At 42.3% G+C, this 24,273-nt stretch overlaps 3 protein-coding genes across 7 annotated transcripts in view; 1 reads left to right on the top strand and 2 right to left on the bottom strand.

Moving 5' to 3' along the window:
- Nucleotides 1–24,273, bottom strand: part of LOC126564560 (probable cytochrome P450 6a14) — a 282,624-nt gene that overhangs the window by 21,861 nt on the left and 236,490 nt on the right. The window lies entirely within an intron of this gene.
- Nucleotides 1–24,273, top strand: part of LOC126565385 (dual specificity protein phosphatase 3) — a 471,876-nt gene that overhangs the window by 447,150 nt on the left and 453 nt on the right. For 2 of the 5 annotated variants that reach the window (XM_050222555.1, XM_050222558.1), the window contains exons 2-4: nucleotides 10,475–10,545; nucleotides 23,643–23,824; nucleotides 23,908–24,036. In XM_050222555.1, the coding sequence (XP_050078512.1) occupies nucleotides 10,528–10,545; nucleotides 23,643–23,824; nucleotides 23,908–24,036 (329 nt within the window). In that variant the 5' untranslated portion in view covers nucleotides 10,475–10,527. Of the gene's footprint in view, nucleotides 1–10,473; nucleotides 10,546–21,812; nucleotides 21,854–23,642; nucleotides 23,825–23,907; nucleotides 24,037–24,273 lie in introns of those variants that run through there. The other 3 variants (XM_050222559.1, XM_050222554.1, XM_050222557.1) reach the window with 2 other exon arrangements.
- On the bottom strand, nucleotides 252–2,540 carry LOC126564261 (polypeptide N-acetylgalactosaminyltransferase 3). The gene is made up of 4 exons (XM_050221259.1): nucleotides 2,400–2,540; nucleotides 1,296–2,328; nucleotides 1,125–1,226; nucleotides 252–980 (listed from the first exon to the last, which is right to left on the bottom strand). Exons 1-4 carry the CDS (start codon nucleotides 2,531–2,533, stop codon nucleotides 252–254), a joined length of 1,998 nt encoding a protein of 665 aa, XP_050077216.1. The 5' UTR covers nucleotides 2,534–2,540.

The raw sequence follows: 24,273 nt of genomic DNA, 5'->3' as shown, positions 1-24,273 counted from the left end.
ACCTTAACATTACACACTAACGTTTAAATTGCTCTTGTTAACTAGTGGAGAACAGGACTGGTATGTGAGAGAAACTAATTGATATTGGTTGAAATCCTTTTTCATGCTTTTTGTTCCTCGTAATAAACTACACACGGACGCGTTAGGAAGGATAGAGATAGAGAGTGAAAGAGAGATTGTGCGTATCCTGAGCGGGGGTTTACTATCTCGGACTAGTATTACGGCAGGCACTGGACGTTTACCTGCCACCCTTACTTCCACGCCACCGGAAACAGCATCCACTTCTGCAGCTCGTTCCGTACATCGCACGGACCAAGAAACAGTTCATACTTATCTTCTCCATCTTCCTTTATGAGCGTGACGCTTCGCTCGAGACATTCCGAATCTTCGCCAATATTCTTCAAATGGTACGTATCCGTCTCGTACACCCAGCGCTGGTTCGGCTTCTGACTTCCGCACGTTACCATCTTGATTTTCCGCGTACCTTCGACAATCTCTTCCCCATCGATGCTCGTCTTCCGGAACGAATCCAAACAGATCCCTTCGTCCGTCATAATGCGCCCATAATCGTCGATCACAAACTGCTCGTCCAGCACGTTGATCAGCAACGAACATTTTTGCAGGTACGCTTGGCCGTACGGTTGATTAATGGCCGTGTTTGTTTTCGGTTTGTGCAGACAGTACGGGCTATGTTTGGCCGCCTTCATCGAGTCGCCGATCCGCTTCACATTCTCCGTGAGGTATTTGATGAGAAACTTCCACTTTAGCTCCGGGTTAAGATTTTTGATAATCAGATTAATCTTCTTCATCAGCGTAAGGTACTCCTGGTAGTCGAACGTGGACGTGAGGTCGATTGGTTGAATGCGTCCGAAAAATTTGTTCGGTGCAGGGAAGAAATTTTGTGGCCAAACTCGCCTCAGGTACCAGTCGAATGATTTGCAGTTCAGAGTGCGCTTTAGCGCCAATCGATTTGATACGTTCTGTTGAAGGGGGAACGATTAAAGACGTTCATTAGTTGGTTATATTAAGCAGCTCGTTTTGTATGTACGAGGAGGAGATCTTCATAGAAACAGGTTATAACAATTAATGAGATTCTTCAAGCTTTCAAGTTAAGTCTCACTTACCAAGCTTTTAAACTCCTCGGTACCCTTGTTGAACTTGAAGAAGAACTTTGCCCAATCATCCATCCAAACGAGGGCAACACGAGCCAGATTTTCGTTCAGAATCTATGGAAAATAATAGAAATTATTTTTTAAAACCTCCTGATTTGTTTAAAATTCTTCCAGGTTTATTACCCCACTAACACCTCCAGGAAACGTATACGGCGAACTCTTCCGGAACAGATGGCCAACGTGCGAGCAGGGAGCTATTTCCACCTCACCACCACACTGCCACACCCGAAAAGACATCTCCAAATTATCGCCACCCCAAATCTTTAGCCGCTCATCGTACGCCCCAATATCGAAAAAGTACTTTCGATCGATCGTAAACAGCCCTCCAGCCATAGCTGGCGTATGAAACGGTGTTGTCGTGTCTTTTCGACGTTCCGCCAGCTCCTCATCACTCAACGCATACCAACGAAAGTGTAACGGCCAGTTAAATGCACCCCAATGAAACTCAAAGCTTTTGATGTAGGAAAAATTATCATCCGAAATGATATCGATTACGGGGCAGACGACTTTTTTGGGGTTTTCTTGGACGCGTGCCAACAGTGGTTCTAGCCATCCCGGCGAACATTCACAGTGAGCATCGAGAAAGGTAAGGGTGTCACCGGTTGCCATCCTTGCTCCGAGCAGTCTAGCCGCTACGAGTCCTTCGCGCTGATTTAATCTCAAAATGGTAACCGATATTGGTAGCTTCTGGACGTAGTTATCCAGCTCGTGCTTGAGAAACCGTCGATCGCTAGCATCATCCACTAGCAGAATCTCCCTTACGAGCCCTTTTGGCGAGCGATTTATCACGCTCCACACCGTTCGCAGCAGAACCGACCACGCTTCATTGTGGAACACGATTATAATCGACGTGGTTGGCAGTTTGGCGGGATATTGCTTCGAACCGCATTTCGGTTTCCTCACATCCGGCAGGCTGCGGTTCAGTGCGATCCGGTCACTGGCGAGCAGATTGTACCGGTTGATCTGAAACAACTGTTGCATCCTTAGCAGATCTTTCGCCTGTATTACGACCGGATCACCATTTTCACCAACACCCGGCACCGGATCGAAGTTGTTCGTGTTCATGAAATCTTTCGACAGGTTCCCCGTCGTACCGACGCCCACATAGTGTCCCACAATCTGCGGTATCCGAGGACGATCGGGGAATTTGTTACTCCTTAAAAAGACAGAAGAAAAGCTCTTTCAGCTTACCGCTTGTCGAAGGAATGTTTATAGAAACAAACTTACCTCACATGCCGGTGATAGTTGATAAATTTTTCGAACGAATACTTCGAGATTAGATAAAACAAATACACACTAAACACGAACGAAATAATGATGTACACGTAGAAAATCTTGACCCGCAATCGGAACATCATCATTAAGCCGCACCAACTCTTGCTAGGGGATGTGGCGAGTGGAAAACAAACTCTGCCAACCCGCGTCACTGTTTACAACACTTACAAATACTGCTTAGGATAATAACTTAAGCTAAACACTACGGAATGGTTACAGGACTAATATGTAAGCTAAGTTTTGTAACATTTTGTGTATAATTTGTTGTTTCCCTGATGTGTTTTTCTTTTGCTTTTGTCGACCAATTTGACACATAAACATTACAGCTATGACGGCAGGCGAAACGCTTGGATTGGAAACGCTTCAACGGAAACGCTTCCAGCATCGCACTGTGGGAAATTACGGATTAAAATTTTAAAGCAAAAAGTTTTAAATATTTACAATATACTACTAATTTTTTTTTTCAAAAGAAATCTAATATTAAAACATATTATGATCGTTTATTTTACAAAGTGTCTCGAAAACATACAAATTTTTGTATCCAGTGCTACATTTTTGTGCTCAATAATTTCTGGTGTAATAATAGTTCCAAAGAAATCGTTTTTATTCGGCAAATTTAATCAACCAATTGTATTCCACTGAAACAGATATTGAACCTTCCATTCCTCCCCTTGTAACCAAAGCATATAAGAAGTACAATGAACCAATTTTTAACCAGAATCGTACGTAAACCCCAACATACATGCGCCAAATTCCGATGAAACCTTACGAGCGGGCCCCACTGATTACGGTCGGTCGATTCCCTTTTTTCGGTACTACGTCATGTTCCATTCAAAAATTGCCCGAACCAACTACGACCTAGCTGGGAGGGAAAATCTGGCGTAGTTCATTTCCCATCTGTATCCGTGTGCCGAAGCGGACGAAGCACCGAGCGCGTCATCAAAAAACGTGTTCATTTCGGAGTAAAAGCTCCCAGCAAACGAGAGTTTCGGGAAGCTTTGAAATTGTGGCGGAAAACGCACACCCACACAAACGCACTGCATACAAAGCGAGCATTGTTTTGCAAGGCGTCCCTTGAGGGTAATTAATAATGTAACAAATAACGTGAAAAGATTCGAATTTCAGCCAATGATTTCGCAATCCTGTGAATTGAGTTACTTAACCATTCATGCGAAATTGGTTTTCCATCATACTTTTGTACGCGAATGTGTGTCTGTGTATGTTTGTAGTGATGAATCGTGAATTTTGCCGGCATTTGTTGGCCACCTTCTGGCGCTCGGTTAACGCTCTGTGTGCTCTGTGCTAGTAGTATACTCCACGCCGTATTTCTACGTCTACGTCATTCAGCGTTCGCTCGTTGGCGCAGCAAGACGCGAAGTTCCGTTTCCGTTCCAGCAGGTTCAAGCAAGCTTCAAAAGCTTCCCACATATAAAAAAGGGCGGACCTGCGCGTTCCCGGTCGGGGGGAAGCAGTCGGAGTGTACGGAGTGTTTAGTGTCGGTGGTCCTTTTTTGTTATTGTTATTGTCGCCCCCAAGTCGCTGGTTGGGTGGCAGAGCGTGTAAGTCAACATCCTGTTGCCACCCAATCTCTAATGTCCTGAGGTGTTGTCCCTTCATTCATCATCACAGCGGGAAGTTGTTGATGAGTTTGTTTAACTACAGTACGTGTTGGTTAGAAGACCGGTGTTGCTTCAAAAGTGTCCCCGGATAGTATCAGCAAAGCTTCGCAAAGTTTGTCCTAAGGAACTCCGGTCGAGAAATTCGGCATGGTCCATGCTTGCAGCCATGCTTACCAACACCTTTTGAAACCATTTTGAGGACATTTTTCGGTGTTGCTGCGCAAAAAGCAAGGCAATCTTTGGTGATGTAGCTCGGATCCTACCACTGGGATCGGAAGTGTCTGTTGTAGAAGACGACGACGACGACGTGTCGATGTGTTAAATTAATTAAGTTTTAGTGACGCATCAGGTCTGTGATATAGTGCGAGGGACTACTACCCGAAAGCGAATAGATTGTCATTTATCTTCACACAGAAACTCGTTTCAAACTAAGCGGCGAAACACTCGCTGTGTGTGAGTGCTTGGTGTGTTGCATCACGTTAAGCAATCCCGAGAACCTGCAGCTAGCGCCGGAGTGCATCGAGGTGCATCGTCACACGTCTCACGCACACCCTCTGTGGTGAACCCGTAAGTATCGTGTCTATATTTAAACGCTACCGAACCAACACCGCACCGCACCATAACCAGCGTACCAGTGTTCACAGGAATGGGTAGCACAACATCGAAGAACGCAGTCATACACCTAGAACCAATTCTATTGGAGCACTCTACCATGTGGTGGGTGTGGGATGTTTCGATTTGCGAAAAATACGCGCGCCATTTCCAATACGAGCAACCCCCAACCCCACTGCACAGCTAGACAGTCTGACTGAGACGCAGTAAAAGTTCACGGTCAAATAGGGTATTCATCTAATTCGAGTCCCCCCGTGACGTTCTCCTCTACCCATCATTTCATCCCTCCTCGGCAGGGTGTTCTATCGTACTTTGCCGTCTTGTTTGCACGATGAAAAGCGCTCCGGCTCACGTGAGCAGATGCGTGAGAAGATAACTCGCACGTGAGAGTGAGACGGAGTAGCTTGATGAGCTGGCTTTGGAGATTTCCAAAGCAAGGAACGGCACGGGCGTATGCATGTGTGTGCGAGAAGGAAGGGACCCAAAAGTTCGGGAAAAAGCCAATGTCCGATGCGACCGCGCATCCCTTCCCTACACCATCCCATGTCGCTACGGCCGATGATGATAAACCTTTAGAAAATGGATGATTAATGGTAGGCCTCCATGTATCCGGAGGAAATTTGAGCCACTTCCTACCGTGCGGGTAGATTCCACTAGGTGGAAAGGCCGTTCTGGTGATGCTGTTTACGCTTTTCCTCTGACAACAGGGTGAGTTTCTTCTGTCAGGATCCACGGTGTGGAGTCGAGCGCGGTACAATGACGAAGGTTTCACTGATAGCTCTGTTACTTTGTGCTGTAGATTTTCTTATCGGTTTTTATTTTCATCCTCGAACTGGATTCGTTGATATGTTGATACGGGTTGGTTGAAATGATAAGTTGAAAAATGAAGATAAACACAACGGAACATATGGGTGGTTTAGAATGAATTTTGTTATTGGAGTGTACGCATGATGATGGGTTTTATGGAGAGAAAATTATTTATTTTATCGTTTTACAACCACTCAGTAACGGGTCGATAACAAAATGAAAAATCTTTAAACTCTTCAGTATGTCCAACCGATCATTTCATTTGTTGTAAATCAATGTAAATTTTAAAAAAATCGTTAGAGAGAGAGAACTAGAGATAGAGAGAGCGACTGCAGTACTGATCTTCTCACGTCAAGACCATTGATCAAATCTCATACGGATCTTTGCACCGTAGTGATGACTGCTCTATCCAACTACTTGGTGAAAGTAAAGCTTCTCGATGCATATAATGGAGCTTTAGAATCACTCAGTAGGATTTTTTAAATGAATAGTGAAATTAAACAAGCTTTTTGTTAGACTTTACAATCATGCAGTGGAATTAAAAAAAAAATCCTAAATAATTCTACAATTTCTCTATATGGATCAAGACCATGTGGGAAGCAGTGGCAGATAAGAGATAGAAGCTTCAAAGGTCAGAGGGCCTCCCAGGTTAGGGAAACTTTCGCATGAGATTCCCATCATCATTTGCATCAAGGAATCATCATTGAAAAATCTCAATTTCCACAAACAGAGGCTGTTTTAAACGAAACAAATCTTTTTTTCATTCCAAAAAACAAGTACACAACGTCAAATTTGTCCAATCAATATTTATTTGTTGTGTGAAAACCGACGAAAGATTTAATGAATTGTTTAATTCATTTTGAAGTTTGAATTCATCCTTCAGAACAGTTTGAAAACAAATCAATTGTATCGCTCGATTCGCTGAATGTAATCGATACGAAAGTGTACTCTTAGCAGGATTAAGTAAACCTGGAATGAATTACTCATACAACAGCAAACATGCTCTGAATAATTGGTTTTCATTTCCATTTCTTTTCTCTTATATACTCAGAGCATCTAAAATCCATTTTGTGCCATTTCAAACAGAAAACATTGGATTATTGTGCCCTCGAATGATGCTTTTTTTGTGTGCTTCCCTTCGCACCATACCGATGGAACGTGGAATCGTTTATTCATGTAACATTATGCGTTTGCCCGGGTTGGAAAAGAAGTACAGCTGAAGCAGAAGAAAAAATTTCTTGTAATTTCCATTTCACTCTTGTACCAATCCAGAACCTTAAATGCTGCAAAGAGGATCATTATGCCGCGTACGAACGTGTGGGCTTCCCAGTCCTTTCCAAACCGTTGCTAAACTATGCTGTTCTTTACCCTTTTCTTCCCTTTTCACATACTTTCCCCATTTTCCCTTCTCTACCCTAATAGTGAGGTAAATATTTAATAAAGCACCACACGACGGGGGAAAAACGGAGTAACAAACTGGCTTTGCTCTCTAACGATTCATTGTGAAATTGAATGAAATCGAGCGAAAGCTTCCAGCGTCTCTATTAAGCAGCTGAAGGAAAGATTTTTTTTTTTGCTTTCTCATTTTTTCCCGCCACCCCACGATAGTATTTACACCACGGTTGATGTTGGAAAGAGCGTCACAGAACCCTCAGAAAGGACAGCCTAAAGGTAAAGAAGCACTAGAGTACGGTGGTTGACATTCCGAAGGGTGCCTTTTACCAGGTTTTTCCATTGGCTTCGCGCGATGTTTGGCCCGGATAATGAGGCGAACACCGAACACGCGACAAAACATCAACGCTTCACAGGATGAATGGTGTTGTCAGCAGTCTGAGGCCGGGTCGTCGTTGCTGGTGCTTCTCCGTCTAATTTGTAACTTTTGCACTGTAACTGTGCAATGCGAGAAAGAATCCTGGCGTTTCCCGTTTCCCATTTAAATGCCTTTAACCTTTTGCTGCCGAGAGATTGACGAAGAAGGTGCCCTGACGCTCTTGATGCACTAGCTCCACGCTGGAGGGAATGGAATTTGTAAATTTTATGTAACTTCCTCGATGGCATACAAAGTGGGCACAAAAACCCGGGAAGCAAAGGAAAAGCGTCGTTTCAGAAAACAATATCCATTCAACCACGGCACGGCATCGCCTGGTGGTAGTTTTGCTGCCTTTTGTAATCAGGATGACGCTCTGCGAGGGTTCTTTTCCCGGGAGCGTACTGGCGGAGTGAGTTGGTATGGCCGATGGATGGCAAAATCCAATTTCCTTCCAACTAACCAACGAAAGGCTGGAGAAAGCCGGTGTGCGGGAAAAGTGAGTGCCTCTTCTCCAATTCGGTTCTAATGAGCGTCAATGTCTCGAAACCTCTTCTCTTCACGAACTTTCCCTGCCTGTTTTTCCTTACGCCTTCCCCGATCTCGTCACCTTCGTCGTTAACGATTGTTTCATTTCCTTCCGGAGAGAGACAAGCGATGCAAAAAGGAAAAAACAATCGACTCAACGTCGATTTCCAGCGAGCAGTGCTTTCTTGGCCAGATGAACAGTTTTATCAAATGAAGCGTGACAATATCATCATTATCAGTTGGTCTTCCTCAAGCCCGGGTGATGATGTTCTGACTTGTGGGAAATTTTTCTCTCCTTTGGTCACCCTATTTTCGCCCTCAGCTTTGGGTAGAACGGTGTACGGCTCAAAAGGGTCGTTGCCCGCATTTTCTTCGCCTGACAGGTCAAATACGCATTTTATTATGTTCGCCTTTTTTCTTGCGGTAAGATGTACAACACGGCAAAGGAAAGAGGGAGCTTTTTGGTCTTTTGTGTGCTTTGTATCGAACTAAAAGTGTCTGTGTGTGAGGTGTGATAAAATGATAGAGGAGAAAAAAGTGTATAAAAATTTGATTTTTTGCGTGAAACATAACCCTCATTCCGTTTTTTTCTTTGCTTCAAAGTCTTAGAGTAAATGATGATAACTTTTTTTTGACAAGCTAAGGAGATAACATTGTAATATATTATCAAAAATGGTGAAAAATTTCGGGTTTTTACTTTAATTCTATTGAAAAAAGACTTCATATAGCTTGCCTAATTTATGTATATTTAATTCATGTTACTTAAACTTACTTAAACTATAGTTTGGCATCTCTAAACCTCTTTGCAATTTCCCATATTTTTTGTCATAATTTAATCACTTTTAAAAAACCATTTCTTTGCTGATCTTTTACATTTGAACAAAAAAAAAATAATTATTGTGATTAGTTAGGATTAATATAAGTGTCTGTGTATATTGAAGAAATTATTTAAAAAAAATTCAATTTTTTGTGCTTACTGATGCTTACTAATGAAGACTGTCGCATCACATCTGGGCCAGCCTTTTATATTCTAGTGCGTTAATTCTAAGTTTTCTGAATTCCTTTGCCTACAAAAAACCCTTGGAATCGTTGTCTGCACTGTTATACCAGTTGTATTTAAAAAATAAAAATTAAATAAAGTATCTTCAATTTAAGGGCTTTAATTTTAGGTTAGAAATGCTTTAAATATGCTAGATTCACTTCTCTTTAGCGCATCTCACCAGATGATGCAACACGCGAGCCAAGCGAGCGAGAAAGATAAAACCCAAACCCCCCTCTCAGCCGTCAAAGTAATTTTGTGTGCATGCAGACAAACTTCACGTTTCATGAATCATCCAAGTGCAAAGTGTACAAAACAATCAGACACACCATACCACCCACAGCAAGGGTGGTCCCCGCTAGTTTATCGCGCCGTCATGCGAAAACCCCGTTCACTCTCACTCTCAGCGAGCGAGCATGAGTCGGCCGGTGAGTTTATTTTTATCTCATCTCATCTCGAGCGCTCACGTACACAGACTACACATGCGATTCGCCCTTGATGCGGTTTAAGTTAACAAATATTAACCATTTTCTAAAATAAAATGGTTTTAGAATTATGTGAATTAGTGAAGAATTGTGTGTCCAACTCACGCAAACTGAGCTGAACATCTTGAATCAGTCATCTCCCACATAAACGATACCAACAAGTGAGCAAGACACACATACAAACACACTAGCTAAGCTACACATTCTAAACACTGCCCGTCCGGAACTCATCTCATGTTTGTTCCAAGCTATGTGGAAAAATGAAAAATAAACCCCCTTTCACTCCTGCCTTCCTTTCTCACTCCCTTTAGTCACCCTTAACAGACAGGTGTGGAAAATCATAGCCACGCATCGACTCCCGTACCACGATCGCCACGCAGGAGTTTGTTTTCGTTACCGTTCATTGGTGGAGGTCGATAGCCGGTAAGAGGGGGTGAGGACACAAGCACGCTGCTTTCCCATTCCTCCCAAGAATTTCCACTCCCGATCGGTAAGCAAGAAAACGGGGAGTAAAATCGCTTTTCACAAACTTTTGTGTACACAAAAACGGGTGCAAACGGCGTCATTACCACGACCGGTATGTGTTGGTGTGAGTAGGAGACGATGCATTCGGGAAAAAGGGGAAAGGGAGGGTAGGTTGTGAAGCTTATGGTGTTGGCCCTTCCACCGGGCGGTTGGCAGCAGCAGGCATGGTTCGCTGCGAGCAGGTTAGTTGAGCTCAAACCGCGACCGTTGCAGCACGTGTACAGTAGAGCAGCGAACGGCGCTTGTTCGGCCTGGCCTGTTTTCCACACGCTTCCTTTGCTTTAGTTTGTGTGTGTGTGTTTGCGTTTTTTTTTTTGTTTCCTAAACGACTTCAGAAGGAGTAAAAGCTAAACATAGTTTTTCATTTTTATAAAAGAATTTGAAAGAAAAGAGTATATACACAGCGGGAAAGGAAAATCTTGTGTCAAATAAGTGTGTCACGTAGTGTATTGGATTGGTGTTTGGAATTTGCTTAATTGTGCGGAAATAAAAGGGAAAATAGTGAAAAACTTTCTGTGAAGCTTTTTGGTGAAATCGAAAACCAGCGTCAGCCAGGTGTTAAAGTAGAAAAGAGTTTAACAAACACATCAACCCCTTCGAGCGTTTCGAGTGATTTTTTGGGCATCGATTAAACAAAATCCAACTACGACCACACAAAATGTCCTGGAGATACGCGGTACGTCTATATCTATCTATGTGTGTGTGTGTATTTGCATGAAAAAAGGGTTTAATGGGTTTGGAAGAAGTTAGAACGGGGAAGTTTTCCCACATGACCGTTCTCGCCGGCCCTCACAGTTTTGCACTATTAAGGTTAAGTGAGGTTTAATCGTGAACTGGATTTAATGCACATTTTATTACAGTTGAAAGTTGATTGATACTTTATGCGTTGGTGATTATGGTTTGCGTTTAGAATACCAAGCTTTATGGAAATGTAAAATTTGGGAGACTTTCTGAGAGTATAAATTAGTGTTTTGAGCTTCGGTATCCCATGAAATGTGATAGAAAATCAAAGATTATTGTCTTTCAAAAATTGCCTACCTTTAGGCGTTGTTCTTTAAAAATTCTGAAGTGGTTAGTAAACATGATAATCAAACCTGTCAAACAGCAGGTTTGTTTACTTTAAGTATGCTTGTGCCGTATTGTCAGCAGTAGGTTGATTTTACTATGTTTTTGTTTTATTTGAAACGAATAAAACTATGCAATTTTTTATACTGAAACATGCTTTCCAAATCTTATTTTATTTATAAGTCAAAAAGAGTCAGTCAAAAACCTTTCTGCTTTTCTTTTTGTGTCACAATGATCGCCCTTAGAGTTCCTGTAATTTATTCTGTAATTGGATGCTGTATGAAACTAAATGCTTCTTAGATTATGCGAAACCCGATTCTGGCTCAGCTTTGGCACTCCAAAGCCAAAACAATTGCTTCTGTCTGCCTCCTAATCCCATCATTTATCCCGTAATCGATCCTGTAACTCTTCATGCTGCCTCCCCAATCTCCGTTAACAGTCCGGAATGGTGATTTAGTGTACGGCACACAAAGAAAACCCCCTCCGTGAGGGTACCGTGTGCACGGTTGTCTGTGATTCATCTCGGTGATCTCGTGTGCAATAGTTATGAGCATAGCTTTAACCTGAAGCACCCACCCCGATTGATCGGGTCAGGTCAAATGACGCCGTAACGTACCGTACAGGGGAGGACCCATTTTGGATATTGGCCACTATTGTTGTCGGTTCGGTGGGGGAGACGATTGCAAATCAGCTACACTGCTGCTGCTGCTGCTGCTTGCCGGAGATTTGCTCTACTAAATGGCTAATCAGACGAACGGTAGTGACACATGCAGTCGATTTGTCGATGGCCCAACCTCTATAAATTGAACTCACCGGAAATAGATTATCCCGATAGTAGCGATGACAATGTACAGCGAGTACTAGACGACACGGATGGATGCTGTCGTTGGGGTGGACTCATTTGTCATTATAGCGGATGAGTCAATTGAAAGGAATTAAATGCATCATGAGAGATCTTTTGTTGTGTATGATTTGGTGCTATTAGATAATGAACTGAAGCTAAGTTTATCTTAAATTAACAAGAGATTTTTTTATAGAATATCTTTTAGCTTGAGTTTTCGGTATTATAGTTTCACTGCTTTCACTGAAGTTTAATGTTTTTTAAGTCTTAAAAGAATTTAAAAGCTTTTAAATATTGTTTTCTTGGAACTTGGCTTTCCTTTCTCGCATTATATCTCATTCATCAGTACTTCTATAAAAATCTTCAACCCACACATCCGTGCCTTCTTTGGGAGTTCGCTAACAATATCTAATTATATCCATTATCACCTGCACCCGCTGGTGAATCCCATCGCACGGTAGACGATGCGTGGAGAACTTGTCCCGACGCTTGGAAACGTTGTCCAACAGCTGTACCACTTGACAGGTTCATCTGGGAGAACCTGTCCGGTTTTGGGTGGAATGGAATCCCAAACCCAGTGCCGGACTACCTTCGTCGGACCGAACCGGTGACCGTGAATGGAGTTTGTGCAAAAATATGCTAAACCCGCGTACGACGATGCCATTTTTAGACGCCACGCGTTCGCCCTAAGCGTACCCACTTGGGCCGAACTTCTTGGGCGTTGGCGTGCGGTGCAGGTTGGCGGTTTACGCGTTTGAACTTTGCGAGTGAGAAAAAAACACACTCACAGACTGCAGAGTCTTGGTACGGCGTTCGGCGTGTTAGGTGCGCGCACGTGCTAAGCATACCGAATGCAAAACACGGCAGAGACCTTTACCGTGCGAATGCCACGATTGAGGGCTAAATTGGACCACACAAAGCGCCAGAAAAAAGCTGCAAGTTTTTTTTTTTTTGTATGTTGCAATGGGAGATTTGAGTGTAATGCAACCGTTTCGTACCGGACATATGGACTCGTACTCGTAAAGTACCTGAAGCCGAAACAGGATGTTGGACCTGAGACATGTGGTCGAGGTGCTATTTCTAGGTCCAACAAGCCATTTTAAAGAGCAAGTGGTTTTTGTGTCAAATGCAGCTAGGGGGATATCAAGGGGATTTAATAATACAGCGAAATTAGCTTTTTAATGTGCACAATTCTATTTTCAGAATGCATTTCAAATGCAATTTAATGTTCTGGGGAGAATATTTTGATTTGAGGTGGTTGAAGGAGCTCTAGATTGGCTGTTCTGCATGGGTTTTGTATTTCAAAATTAGTATTCAATTATTTTAACTGTTTCGAGAGTGAGGAAAGCTATAGAACTTGATGATCATACAGAAAAATCATGCGAAATACGACTGAATGCAGGCAACTGTTGAGAATTATTCGTTTCTTGAAGAAAAAGTTATTGATTTGAAAGTGAAACAAAAATTTAAAAAAAATTGTTTATTTCATAAGTCAGTCTTTGTTAACTTTTTTGAACATGAAAATGCAATTTGAAACAAAAAGATCGTATTCTTGAATTTAAGCCTTACATTACTGTATTTATTGACAAACGTAAAGCCTTTAACTTACACAAACGATGCAATACACGTAGTAATTTATAGAAAATGTGTCTTCTAATTTATAGCACTTTCAATGACACTCCACTCCATCACACAGCTGGATATTCAAATGCGCAACACCAATCACAAGCCACTACAATAACAACTGTAAACCACAAGCGCATTAGCTTAAAAATATATCCATCCCCTCATCTCATATAATCGTAAATAATCTAGCCTCCAGCTGCAGTCACCAAGCCATCCTGGTCGCAGGAAATTTTGATAACACGACAAATAACCAGCTGTTCGGACGGTATCCGTTCGACTTCACTCACCCGCTCGTGCTAACTTTGCACATAAATCCTCCCCGACCGTCGGCTAAACTTTTGCTCCCACTGCTTCAGGGCACGGTCATCGTTTCACCCATCGCAGCAAGATGAGTGTTACGTACATTTTCGCACATATTACTCACGCCCGGTGTCAGATTATGGGCAGCAGCATTACATGCCCACCCACAAAGGTTACTACAGACACCTTCCTAGTACAAAAAAGGTGGCGGAAAGATGGGGAGGAGGTCAAAGAACCGAACAAAGAAAAGAAGAATGCAGACGAAAGCTAAATGTATCCTTTACTACAGCTGAACGAGATCATAAATATTAACTGAACGTTACGTTTATATTTACGGCACAGATACTCTCGTCGATAGTCGGTGTTATTTTGGGGTCACAAAAATAGCACGTTTTATTGGACGGTGTGCACAGCAGTTCTACCCCGCACCCCGAAGAAAAGAAAGCGATGCAAAGGGATTGCACAGTGGTTTGTTCTTGCGTTTTCGTGGTATACTCAGTATTTGGCAAATAAGCAAAGCGAGTTGTTGTGCCATTGTGATTATTGCAACCGTACACCTCTTATCGTTCGGTTACACCAAAACCAGGTAAAGGTAGGAGTGGATTGAAAGGGAGAAGAAGAATGGGATTGCTTTCAATTGAACCTGACGACATGAAGACAACACCGGCCGCGCGATGATGATGCTTATGAGAAGAATGGTTGGGATGATGCCAACACGGAGCGACATAAAGTGTGTCAACCAGGCAAGCAAGCAAGCAGCGAAAGCATTTGTCAGAATTAAAATAAACACTTGTTACCAATCGCAAACGATACAGCGGAGCGGCATTTTAATGACCACTTTGTGTTGATAAACATTCAAATCAAACGGGCCCTAAATTTGGGGTGATTTTTCAAAAATGAATTATTGATCATTTACTTTAAGAGTGATTTTAAGGCTTTAGAAGTTGCGAATGTTCTTCGCAAAAATTTTTTCTCTTCCAAACGCTCAAAATCCCCGATGCACAAGAAAATGTCTAAACAAAGCTCAACAATTTTAACAACCACCAGGCGCCTCCATGGAAAGCTGTTAAAATGAAATATACGCACCCAAAACGAGCATCCAGATGCGATTTTAACGCCGGCCAGCATTGTGACAAATCATGCCAAGAGCGTTTTGCCCCTTCCCCTTCCACCCATTCCACTCCAAGAATGCCAGATTGGATTTATCACCGTTGTTTAATTTTCCTGAAATCCATTAATTTCCCTCGGCGCTTTATTTGTTCCCTCACTCAGCCATTTGGGTGTACCGGTACCGTGGGATGCTTCCAGGATTCAAAATGGACACGTTTTTTTTTTCCTTCTCGGAGCGCGCCCCGGGAATGGTTCCGATTTTCTGGCGCGCAATAAAGCATCCAGCGATTGTGCTTGAAATAAGAGGATCAATATTTCCTTCCACCCATTTGCTTCACGTGTCCCTTAGTGAAAAATCGTGAGAAAAGTAAGTAAAAAAAAAAGCAAGTGCTTAACTTTTACCCAGCTTAAACATCTGTGTACCCGGGCAAAGATAGGCCCAGGAAAAAACTTTTTTTACCCGCCGGCGTACTAGAACTAGAAATGCAATAAAGGACGTGCAGCCGCACAAACACAATCGTGCGAGAGGCTCACGCGCACCCTTGTAGCATCTAATCCTGAACGTGTTCGAGCGGAAGACGGATTCTAAATGGTTCGTAATTATTCCCACCGGAGGACAACCGCTTCAGCTGTGTGTGCTTGCACCCGGTGTGTAATGAATTTCAAGGATGATTTTGCTTTCCATTCGCTGTTTTTGTGTTTTTGTTTTTCTCTGCTTCCCTTCTGGACGTTGCTGGACTGCGAACTTACTTTCATAACTGTATCCAATTAGGCGGAATTTGTCGTACACCCTTCTTGCCAATTAGTTTTGCGGTCAAGTGGTGCAGCAAGTTCTGTTTGGTTATGGTAAATGTTTTGCTATTTGCTGTGCATGATTCTTGTACGAATCGTTACGGTTTTAGTGAGAACATTCTAGGCTTTAAGGGCCATGTAAATTGATGATGGTTAACTGCAATTGGAGGCTATTTAGTTTTCAATTTAAAACAAAATAAGATAAAGTTTTACCAAAACAATTCTTATGCTTATGATAAATAGTTTAACTGATACGCAGCTTCATTTTCAAAATAAATGTTTGAAATTTGGTGTCGGAAACAAATTATACAAATTCTTGTTGCATTGTCAAATCCATTCCTTTTGCTGACGTCTTGGATTCAGTTAGACAAACAAAACAAAAAGGCAAATTTTGCTTGATTAATTTATACTGAAATATTAGGCGATTGCGCATTGCTTTCCTGGAATCGGAATCGTTTCTGTTTACGTTACTTATATCTACTCCAACACAATTATCAACACAATCGAGCGCGATTTATGATGATGCAAGGGTTCTTTATGCTGAAAAATAAACATCAGTCGTGGATGCGATCGCAGGTAATTTTATGATTATTCTCATTTTTGGTTTCATTCATTATCACGTTTTCAAATTGAAATAAAAACATTGGGAAAATGGTAATTGATTACAATTGTTGTCGCTTGAGCAATTTTGAACCTTCATTTTGCCATTCCTAACAATATATTCCTAACAGAAATCGTTCATGCTTAAGTCATAGACAACAAAATGTATAAATATTAATCCAAACTATACTCTCAACAATTATTTTCCGCCTTCAAAAGAATCTTGAAAAAATAATCTACTTAAAAAAGTCCGAACAAGGTCAAGTGGTTGCAAGCAAATAGAAAGTCGTGAAAGAATTTCTCTATTTATATTAATAATAAACCACAGTAAATTAAAAATATATTTATTTATTTATAATTAATTATGACGGTCCAGTGCCGTATTGTTAATAAAAAATATAAATAAACCACACTTTATTTTCTCTACCAAATACCAAGCAGGGGTGTCAAATCGTTCATCATACAGCTCCCCATCGCTTCCTTGAAACTTAATCTTTAATCCATGTGGTGTGTAGAATTAGACGCATTCACATGCTAAGACAGCAAGCACACGCTCTCACCTTGTCCGCGTTATGCTCCACGGTTTCTTGTTGGATGTATGTCATCACAGACGGCTTCTTCTCTCCTCCCCGAAAAGAACACATTCCACGCGTGAAGTTTGCCACATTTGCACCATTTGCACGGTCACTTGGAAGTGGACTATTTTTATACTTCTCACCCGTAAAAACACCAAGCGTCGTGGGTTAAAATATAATCCAAACCACACCACAGTTAGCCGAAAAAACACCCAGACACATACGTTCATGACATTGGAATGCTGGATGGAAGATGAGCTGGCGAGTGGTAAATCGAGCATCGTCTGAACTAGATCATCTCAACGTAATGGTCGGTTGTGCTGAATGATTGATTTAACAACGGTCTAAGACTTATGACTTATTGGATGGTAAAAAAAACACTCCACTCTCGATAAGACTCGTTACAGAAGTTCGATTTAAAGCTCATCAATCGGGCTCTGGCGTCTGGTAGTTACGATGAAATGCTCCCAACAAAGAACTCACCCCAAACCTACCGTTGACATTCATTTTTATTTCCTATTTTTGGTATTTCATTATCTTTCCGTCACAATGAGTCTAAAAGCGATCAATTTTACGATTAAAGTTTTTGATCCATCAGGCGGAGTCATAAAACTGTGCGCGTTTTCCCTGCGCGACTCCTCTGCGATTGCAGTTCGCAGGAGTGCATTTTCTCATTTTCTGATCAACTCAGCTCGTCCCGGTAGCATAATAATAAACCACCAGCACATCAATAATTACATGATCCACTCATGACACAATTTACGTGCCCGTGTTCGCAAACCGCTCGGCAGTTTCCTTTCGCGGTGAAGGCCCAGTAATCAATTATAATCCAATTATAGTAAACCTTCCCGGGAAGGGGTTCAATTCGCTTTGGAGTCGCAGTGTATATCTACCGGAATGACACGTCACTCTAATTAGTTTCCGGTTACGCGTGAGGGTGTGATTCGCGCGTATTCTGGATTGTAGCACACTGCAGGTTTAGGGTGGCCATAATTCGCGAATCTACCAGGAAACGGTGTATTCCATATACGATTAAGTAAACATGCACTTGAAAAGCGCTTATCTCGTTGTATGTACATCGATCGATAGGGGTATTAAAATGGATGGAATTTGCTTACGCTTACGCTTACAGAACACCCACGAGGGTGTGCGTCACTCGCTAACCTGATCAATCGCGACTCTTCTCGTCGTGTGCACAGGTTATTCCCATAAATGGTATTTATTATTTGCATCCTCCCATCGCCGGTCACGAGAAACCAAAGCAATGGTGAACCTATGCCAAAAAAAGGAATGCAACACATTAAAAAAAAAAAATAGGGAATGAAAAATAGGCGAGAAGCATTCCTGGTGTTGTGTTTTTCGAGGAAATAATATTTGTCAGCCTCGGTCAACCGGTACGCTGCTCCATTAGGGTAGCAAATGCCCACACGCGAGCAGCATGTGCTGCCACGCTATATTGCGTTTTGATTCGTTGCTGTTTTTGCCTTGCATGGTGCAGTTTTTCAGAAGCTTTATTCAATGATGCATGCGTGAAAAGTATGTGAATTTGAAATATTTAGCGTTTAGCGAAGTTTTACTAACTGGGAAGGAATTCCAATAAACTTTATCAAATTGTTCATAATTGTTCAACTGCATAGTAATGGTTTTAGATGAACAATTCCACGAAAATTGGAAAAATTTAATTCATGATATTTTTTATCATAGAAGGTTAAGTAAATACAATTTAATAGTGTTATGCACTTGTGGACTGCTGATATTATTTGTGTCATACTATTGAAAAAAAATTTCAACTCCTCTATCCTCAGAAGGGCAAAAACTCAGTCTCGTTTAATCCCGCCCTAAGCAAGCGTTACGTGACGTTACGTTTGTTTACTTACCCCACCGGGCAATCACTCGCCACAACACACACACACACACACACACACACACACACACACACACACACACACACACACACACACACACACACACACACACACACACACACACACACACACACACACACAAACGCATATCGTTGCTACGTTACACGCGACATCATACCTCAGGCCCTCAGGACAGGGCAGCTCAACAACATCGTGGAAAATGAAACAAACAAATTCATTTGCCCACACTCTCCCGGACGTCACCAGTGTTTTTCTGTGTGAGAGTGGACTTCCGGGTGGCCTTGTCCTAATAATTTTCCCGCATTTTCTTTTTTCGCTCCCTCTTAAACCCCTTCAACTTGCCTTACACTTACCGAGAGGTTCGTCAGGTGAAGGACTAACGGCACAGTTTTGAAATAGCAGAATACACACAGGTATCGACGGTTCGAAGGACAAAGGAGTTGGGAGACCTTGCGAGCGTCTCCACCACGTCGTAGTAGTGATTCTTTGGTACTATGAGCGTCCCATGCGTTCCTGGGCACGCGTGTAAAGCGGAAGGAAGGAAAAAGCCGGGAAAACGTATGTTGTTTGCTTAGTGATGGCGAGTCAACACATGCAAATTCCGCTTTTACCTATTCTATGGAAGCAGACCGATGGAAGTGGTCTTTTGTAATTGCGGGTTTACTGCCCCTTCTCATGGTGGTCGGTGAAGGAAATGACTGCGATAAAACACCGTCCAGTTAACTGAGGTTGGTTTGAATAAAGCAGACCAAACAAACAAACTCGGTTTTCGAGTTTTCCGAGGGGAAACTCTTTTGTGGATGGTCGTCCCCGAGCCGTGATTGGAAGTTTTGCCAACAGAGAAAGATTGGAATGATTAGCGGAAGCGTGGTGCCTGGTGAGGTCTTTTGTAAACTCCGAAGAACTCCAATCATACTCGTTGTCGAATAAAGCGTAGGCACGAAATTGCTTTTCAAACTGTTTAATTACTATTGATAAACTTCTGTTTTTTGTGGGCTGGAATTCGAAGCTATCTATCCAACACAATTGAATAGTTTGAAGTTGGTGGTCGCTCTACAAACGGTTCTAACAATGTTTCTGATAGAAAAAAGCTTTTCACACTCATACAGAATACATCAATTCTTTACAATATAGCAATTACGCTGCTGGTAACACGAAAATGGACACTTCGTCTAATGGAACCCAACGTTGACAGCACGCTGACAGCAATAATAGTACAAAGTAACACTCGTGTACGATACGGATATAATTGATGCTTTCTTTTTTGTTGTGAACTGCGCATTGTACGCCCCAGCAGTGCTTTTTTTTCTCCGATTTTCCCATTCAACGAAATTAATGCTGACCTTGAACTAGGGAGCTTATCCAACTGCCAACACGTCAAAGGACCTAGATCAGCGAACGTTTGCCACCACATCCAGCACAAACACTTCGATCGATGACCTGCCTGACTACAATACTACAACTATTTTCACTCGCTTCTGAAGGCTGACACTTCAATACCGCCCGAAGGACACCATCTTGTCCGTACTACAATATTTACTACACAAGCTGTGCCGAAAAAAAGAAATACTTCGCACTAGATGGGGACAGTTTGAAGCGTATTCTCTCGGAATACGCCGTCACAAGCTGAATAAATTACAATCTGTAGCATTACTTCTCGAAAGCATTGAGGTCGAAAGTCACGTACCGCTTGGCGAGTTCCGTGAAGTGTATGTCCTGTCGAAATTGGAGAATGAACCTCACGTACTGGCTGATGATTCGGTTTTGGTCAAGTTGGCGCCATTTTCGGTGCTGTCTGCACTTTCGAAATGAATTAGCCAAGGCGCAAATAGTTCTCCGTTGCCATTAAATTCTGGATCTAGACTATATTCATTCAAAAGCTATCCAGTAAATCCTATCCATTGGGGGACTTTAAACCAGTTGGCCCGAATAAAGAATAATTCATATCATCAATTCGACGTAGCTAAATTTACACACCCTTCATACCTTCCTGAGGATACGAAACACCTATTTGGCAGTGATCCAGAAAAGTAATGGTACTGCTAGAGAAGGCCTGTAAGAGTGGGCAAGGAGTGCCTTAATTCAATCATTGACCGGAATCCGATTTTCCCATCATTTCCATTTTGCATACTTCACGATACGAGAACCCGTGCTCCAAACTCATAAAACGGGATTTGCAAACATCTGCATTATACAGGAAAATTTGACAAGCGTATTCGTGTATGATTCTTAAAGCTTATCACCGGTAAAAGCTCCTGCGGCAAGGTACGTTTTGATACATTAACATCCCTCCTCAGTTTGTGATATCGTTGTGAGGAATGTCATTACGGCCGTAGGTTCGATGTACCGTACAACGACCTCACCAAAAAAAAAAAAAAAGGAAATCTATTTTCCCCGTGGCAGAGAACCCGGTTTCGTTCCACAACAAAGGAAAAACGGAAATCTAGCGTGATGATAAACAGATATCATGAGTAGTAGCAGTGGTAGTAGCTCTAGGTGACAACTCTTCCTTTGTACACCTTTTTCGGGGGTAAAGAATGATGCAAACTCTCAAACTGTGTACCCGAGTCGGTTTTGGTTGTATTATTCATTAGCTAGGGACACTCAGAAACCCACGGGTTTTCGTCCTCATCCCACACACACAAACACATGAAAATTACCTCCAGATGATGGCAGCCTTGTGGAAAAGCTCGGCTGGAGCGGAAGCACAAAAAGGAGTAAAAGTGACAGCACTAAAACCCGACTGTCGATTTGAATACGAATCGTTGGCGTTTGGAATGTACAACTACTACCTGGGACTGGTTAGGTCCTTACCTTAGGCAACCGGTTGTACTCATTCCGTTCCGTGACTTCAGTGCGAGTTGACGTGTTGTGGTTGGTAGAGATTTTCGAATTCACATCCTTCAATTTGGTGGAAAGTCTATAAGGATTCGCATCTATTTGGAAACGGTTGATCGAAACACCATCATCATCGTCGTCGTTCGTGTGCTCTAGTTTAGTGGTTGTAGTTGTGGAAAACGAAAATAAAAGTGCAATAAGTGAAGAAGTATACTTCAGAAAATCGAAACTCTTCGACAGCGTGTTCTGTGCATAGTTTTTATTACGAATCGGTCAAACTTTTTCATATCTACTGTTACCAGGGGCTTGTTTCTTATCCAGAACATAAAAATGGCTAAAACCATCAAGAAGGTGAATAACTTAATTGCACGAGACTGTTTTGTTAATCATTTTCAAGGCAACGAAGGTTAAAGTTTCAGAAGGATAATGCTTTAGTTCTCAAAATTTTAGTTTTTAGTAATTGTATTTATGTACTAATTTACCCAATAGTACTCTTGGTGTGTCAAAAGTGTTGAGGCTTTAGGCTAATAAGCCTTTTAAATAATAGTTTGAAGCTAAAAATCTTACTAGCTATCTTTAAAATTTGAAGTTACGAGAAAAATTCTATTTGACATAGTAAAGTTCTTCTTATTCTTGACTAAACGACCTGCTAGGACATGGCTGCCATCTAATGGTTTATGAGACTTATTGATATCATAAAGTTGGATAGTCAGTTCTTGGTATGAGGGAATGGTCCTGATCGGATTAAAGCCCTTGTCCTGCCATGTGAAGATTGTCGCTGCTGTCGCATTGAACACCGACATCTTGTTTGAGTAGAGTAGTTATTAAAGCTGCTAAGTAGTCTAGCTACGTCATAATATAAGTCTCTGTCAATATATAATAGTAGGTCTTGAAGATGTTTATGTTTACAAATTGTATTAAACAAAAAGTTCATTAGATATATTCGTGTCCCAATGCAATAGAATTTTGCAAACTTTTAACTTTAAATTATACGAACTTCAATATTGCATTCCACGGTCCCATTACATCCCTACGCTTTATCAAACTGGAACGTCCTACACGATCGGTAAATCGGTCCATTTAATGTAATTGTTCTCCCAAGCAACAAATCGATGTCTCGCGATTTGAATATTTTATCTATAAAAAAACACACGCACGCACAACATCAAACGCGACCGTCACACGCTGAGACAATGCATATTCCCTTCCACGGGTGTCGGTTTGGTTCGTCGGGCGGTGATCCTTTGTGAATCCTTCATTGTTATTCAAGTACCATCGGGGAAAGGGGACGACCGAACCGTGCCCCAAAAATCCCCTGCAAGCAGCTGTCTGTTCGAGGGCGAGCTGCATCCATCATGGTAATGGATTAGTTTTGTCATGTTTATCGATGGAAAAGAATCGAACTCACACTGGATCGTGTGTGTTTGTGTGTGGGTTATGTTTGATGTAGGGATTAGTATGGTTGGATGCTTCCACTTGCCGGATGCTCATTGAACTGGCGATGCCACGTGCCCGGTTGCTGCCCTGGTTGTGCTTTTCCTCATCGTACATCCCAGGAAACACGGATGTAGACACTGTGCACTGTAAATAAAGTATAAAACTATAACATACATAATTCAATGGCTTTATCAGCGATTTATGAAGTGCCAATATGGACAGCAGTGCGCTATAAGAACAATCGGCGCTTTACAAAAGACACTAGAGAGGCTTCGAACGTAAAAAGAATCTACTGGCTCCAGTGGGTGGAAAAGTCCACAGGAAATCGCGGATGGAGGAGTGGTACTAATCGATAATTGTGCCTTCCTTCCTGCTTGCGGCGTGATACTACGCTCGGCACGCGTGCCATCAACGCGTGGCTTATCGCTCGAGTAAATCGTACTGGCCAGCCCCACGCGCCACCATTTGGCCATTTGGATGACTCACTCGTGTCGCACCGGGCCGTGGGAGAATATGTGTGGGTATCACGAATCTCGGGCGTGAGGTTTTTGGTGGGAACTGATTTGTGAACCATGCGACACGCAACCTGCTGCTGTTGATGATGTGTTCGCTTTCAAGCTTTATGACATTTAATTAGAGCTTCCCGTGCATTCTTTCGAAGCGAGGTATCTAATTTACCACCCTTTTCTTGCCCTCTTTACAGTATCTGACACACTATCGTAATAACGATAAAATGGCCGAACAAACGACCGGTCGGCAGCTGCAGCGGATCCTTCACTACTCGGTCACACCGTGCCGGCCCATGCTGGGCCTTCGCCGTTCCGAATGTGCATTATATGACGTTGACTGTGATGAAGTTTACCCCCGGCTGTACATTGGTGATGCGTATGTTTTGAGCAATTGAAGTCTGGCACATTTTCACATGTCCACAATTACTTACAATACGAAATTGTTCGTCTTCGTTACAGAAACTCAGCGAAGAACAAACAGTATTTACGGTTGATCGGTGTCACACACGTGCTAAACACGGCGGAAGGTACCCGTTTCGGGCAGGTTGACACAGGGCACAGCTACTACCGGGATATGTCCGGGATCAGGTAAGCTTGGATTCGTTGCGAAAATAGCGAACATTCCCCCCCACTGCAATTGATAGGCAAAATTAGCACCAACTGAAAACTCTCGCACTCACCTCGGTATATACCCTTCTCCTGGAGATCCGGAAGAAATTGGTCACCAAAACTGATTTCCGAAGGACCCAAGGGAGATTAAACCAAAATGAACACCTGCAAATGAACCGTTGGCTAGTAGTGTGGCAGAGTGCACAGTATTGCTAC

The sequence above is a fragment of the Anopheles maculipalpis genome, chromosome 3RL (assembly GCF_943734695.1).
Source record: "Anopheles maculipalpis chromosome 3RL, idAnoMacuDA_375_x, whole genome shotgun sequence".
Taxonomy (NCBI): domain Eukaryota; kingdom Metazoa; phylum Arthropoda; class Insecta; order Diptera; family Culicidae; genus Anopheles; species Anopheles maculipalpis.
This window is presented reverse-complemented; position numbering and strand designations above follow the sequence as displayed.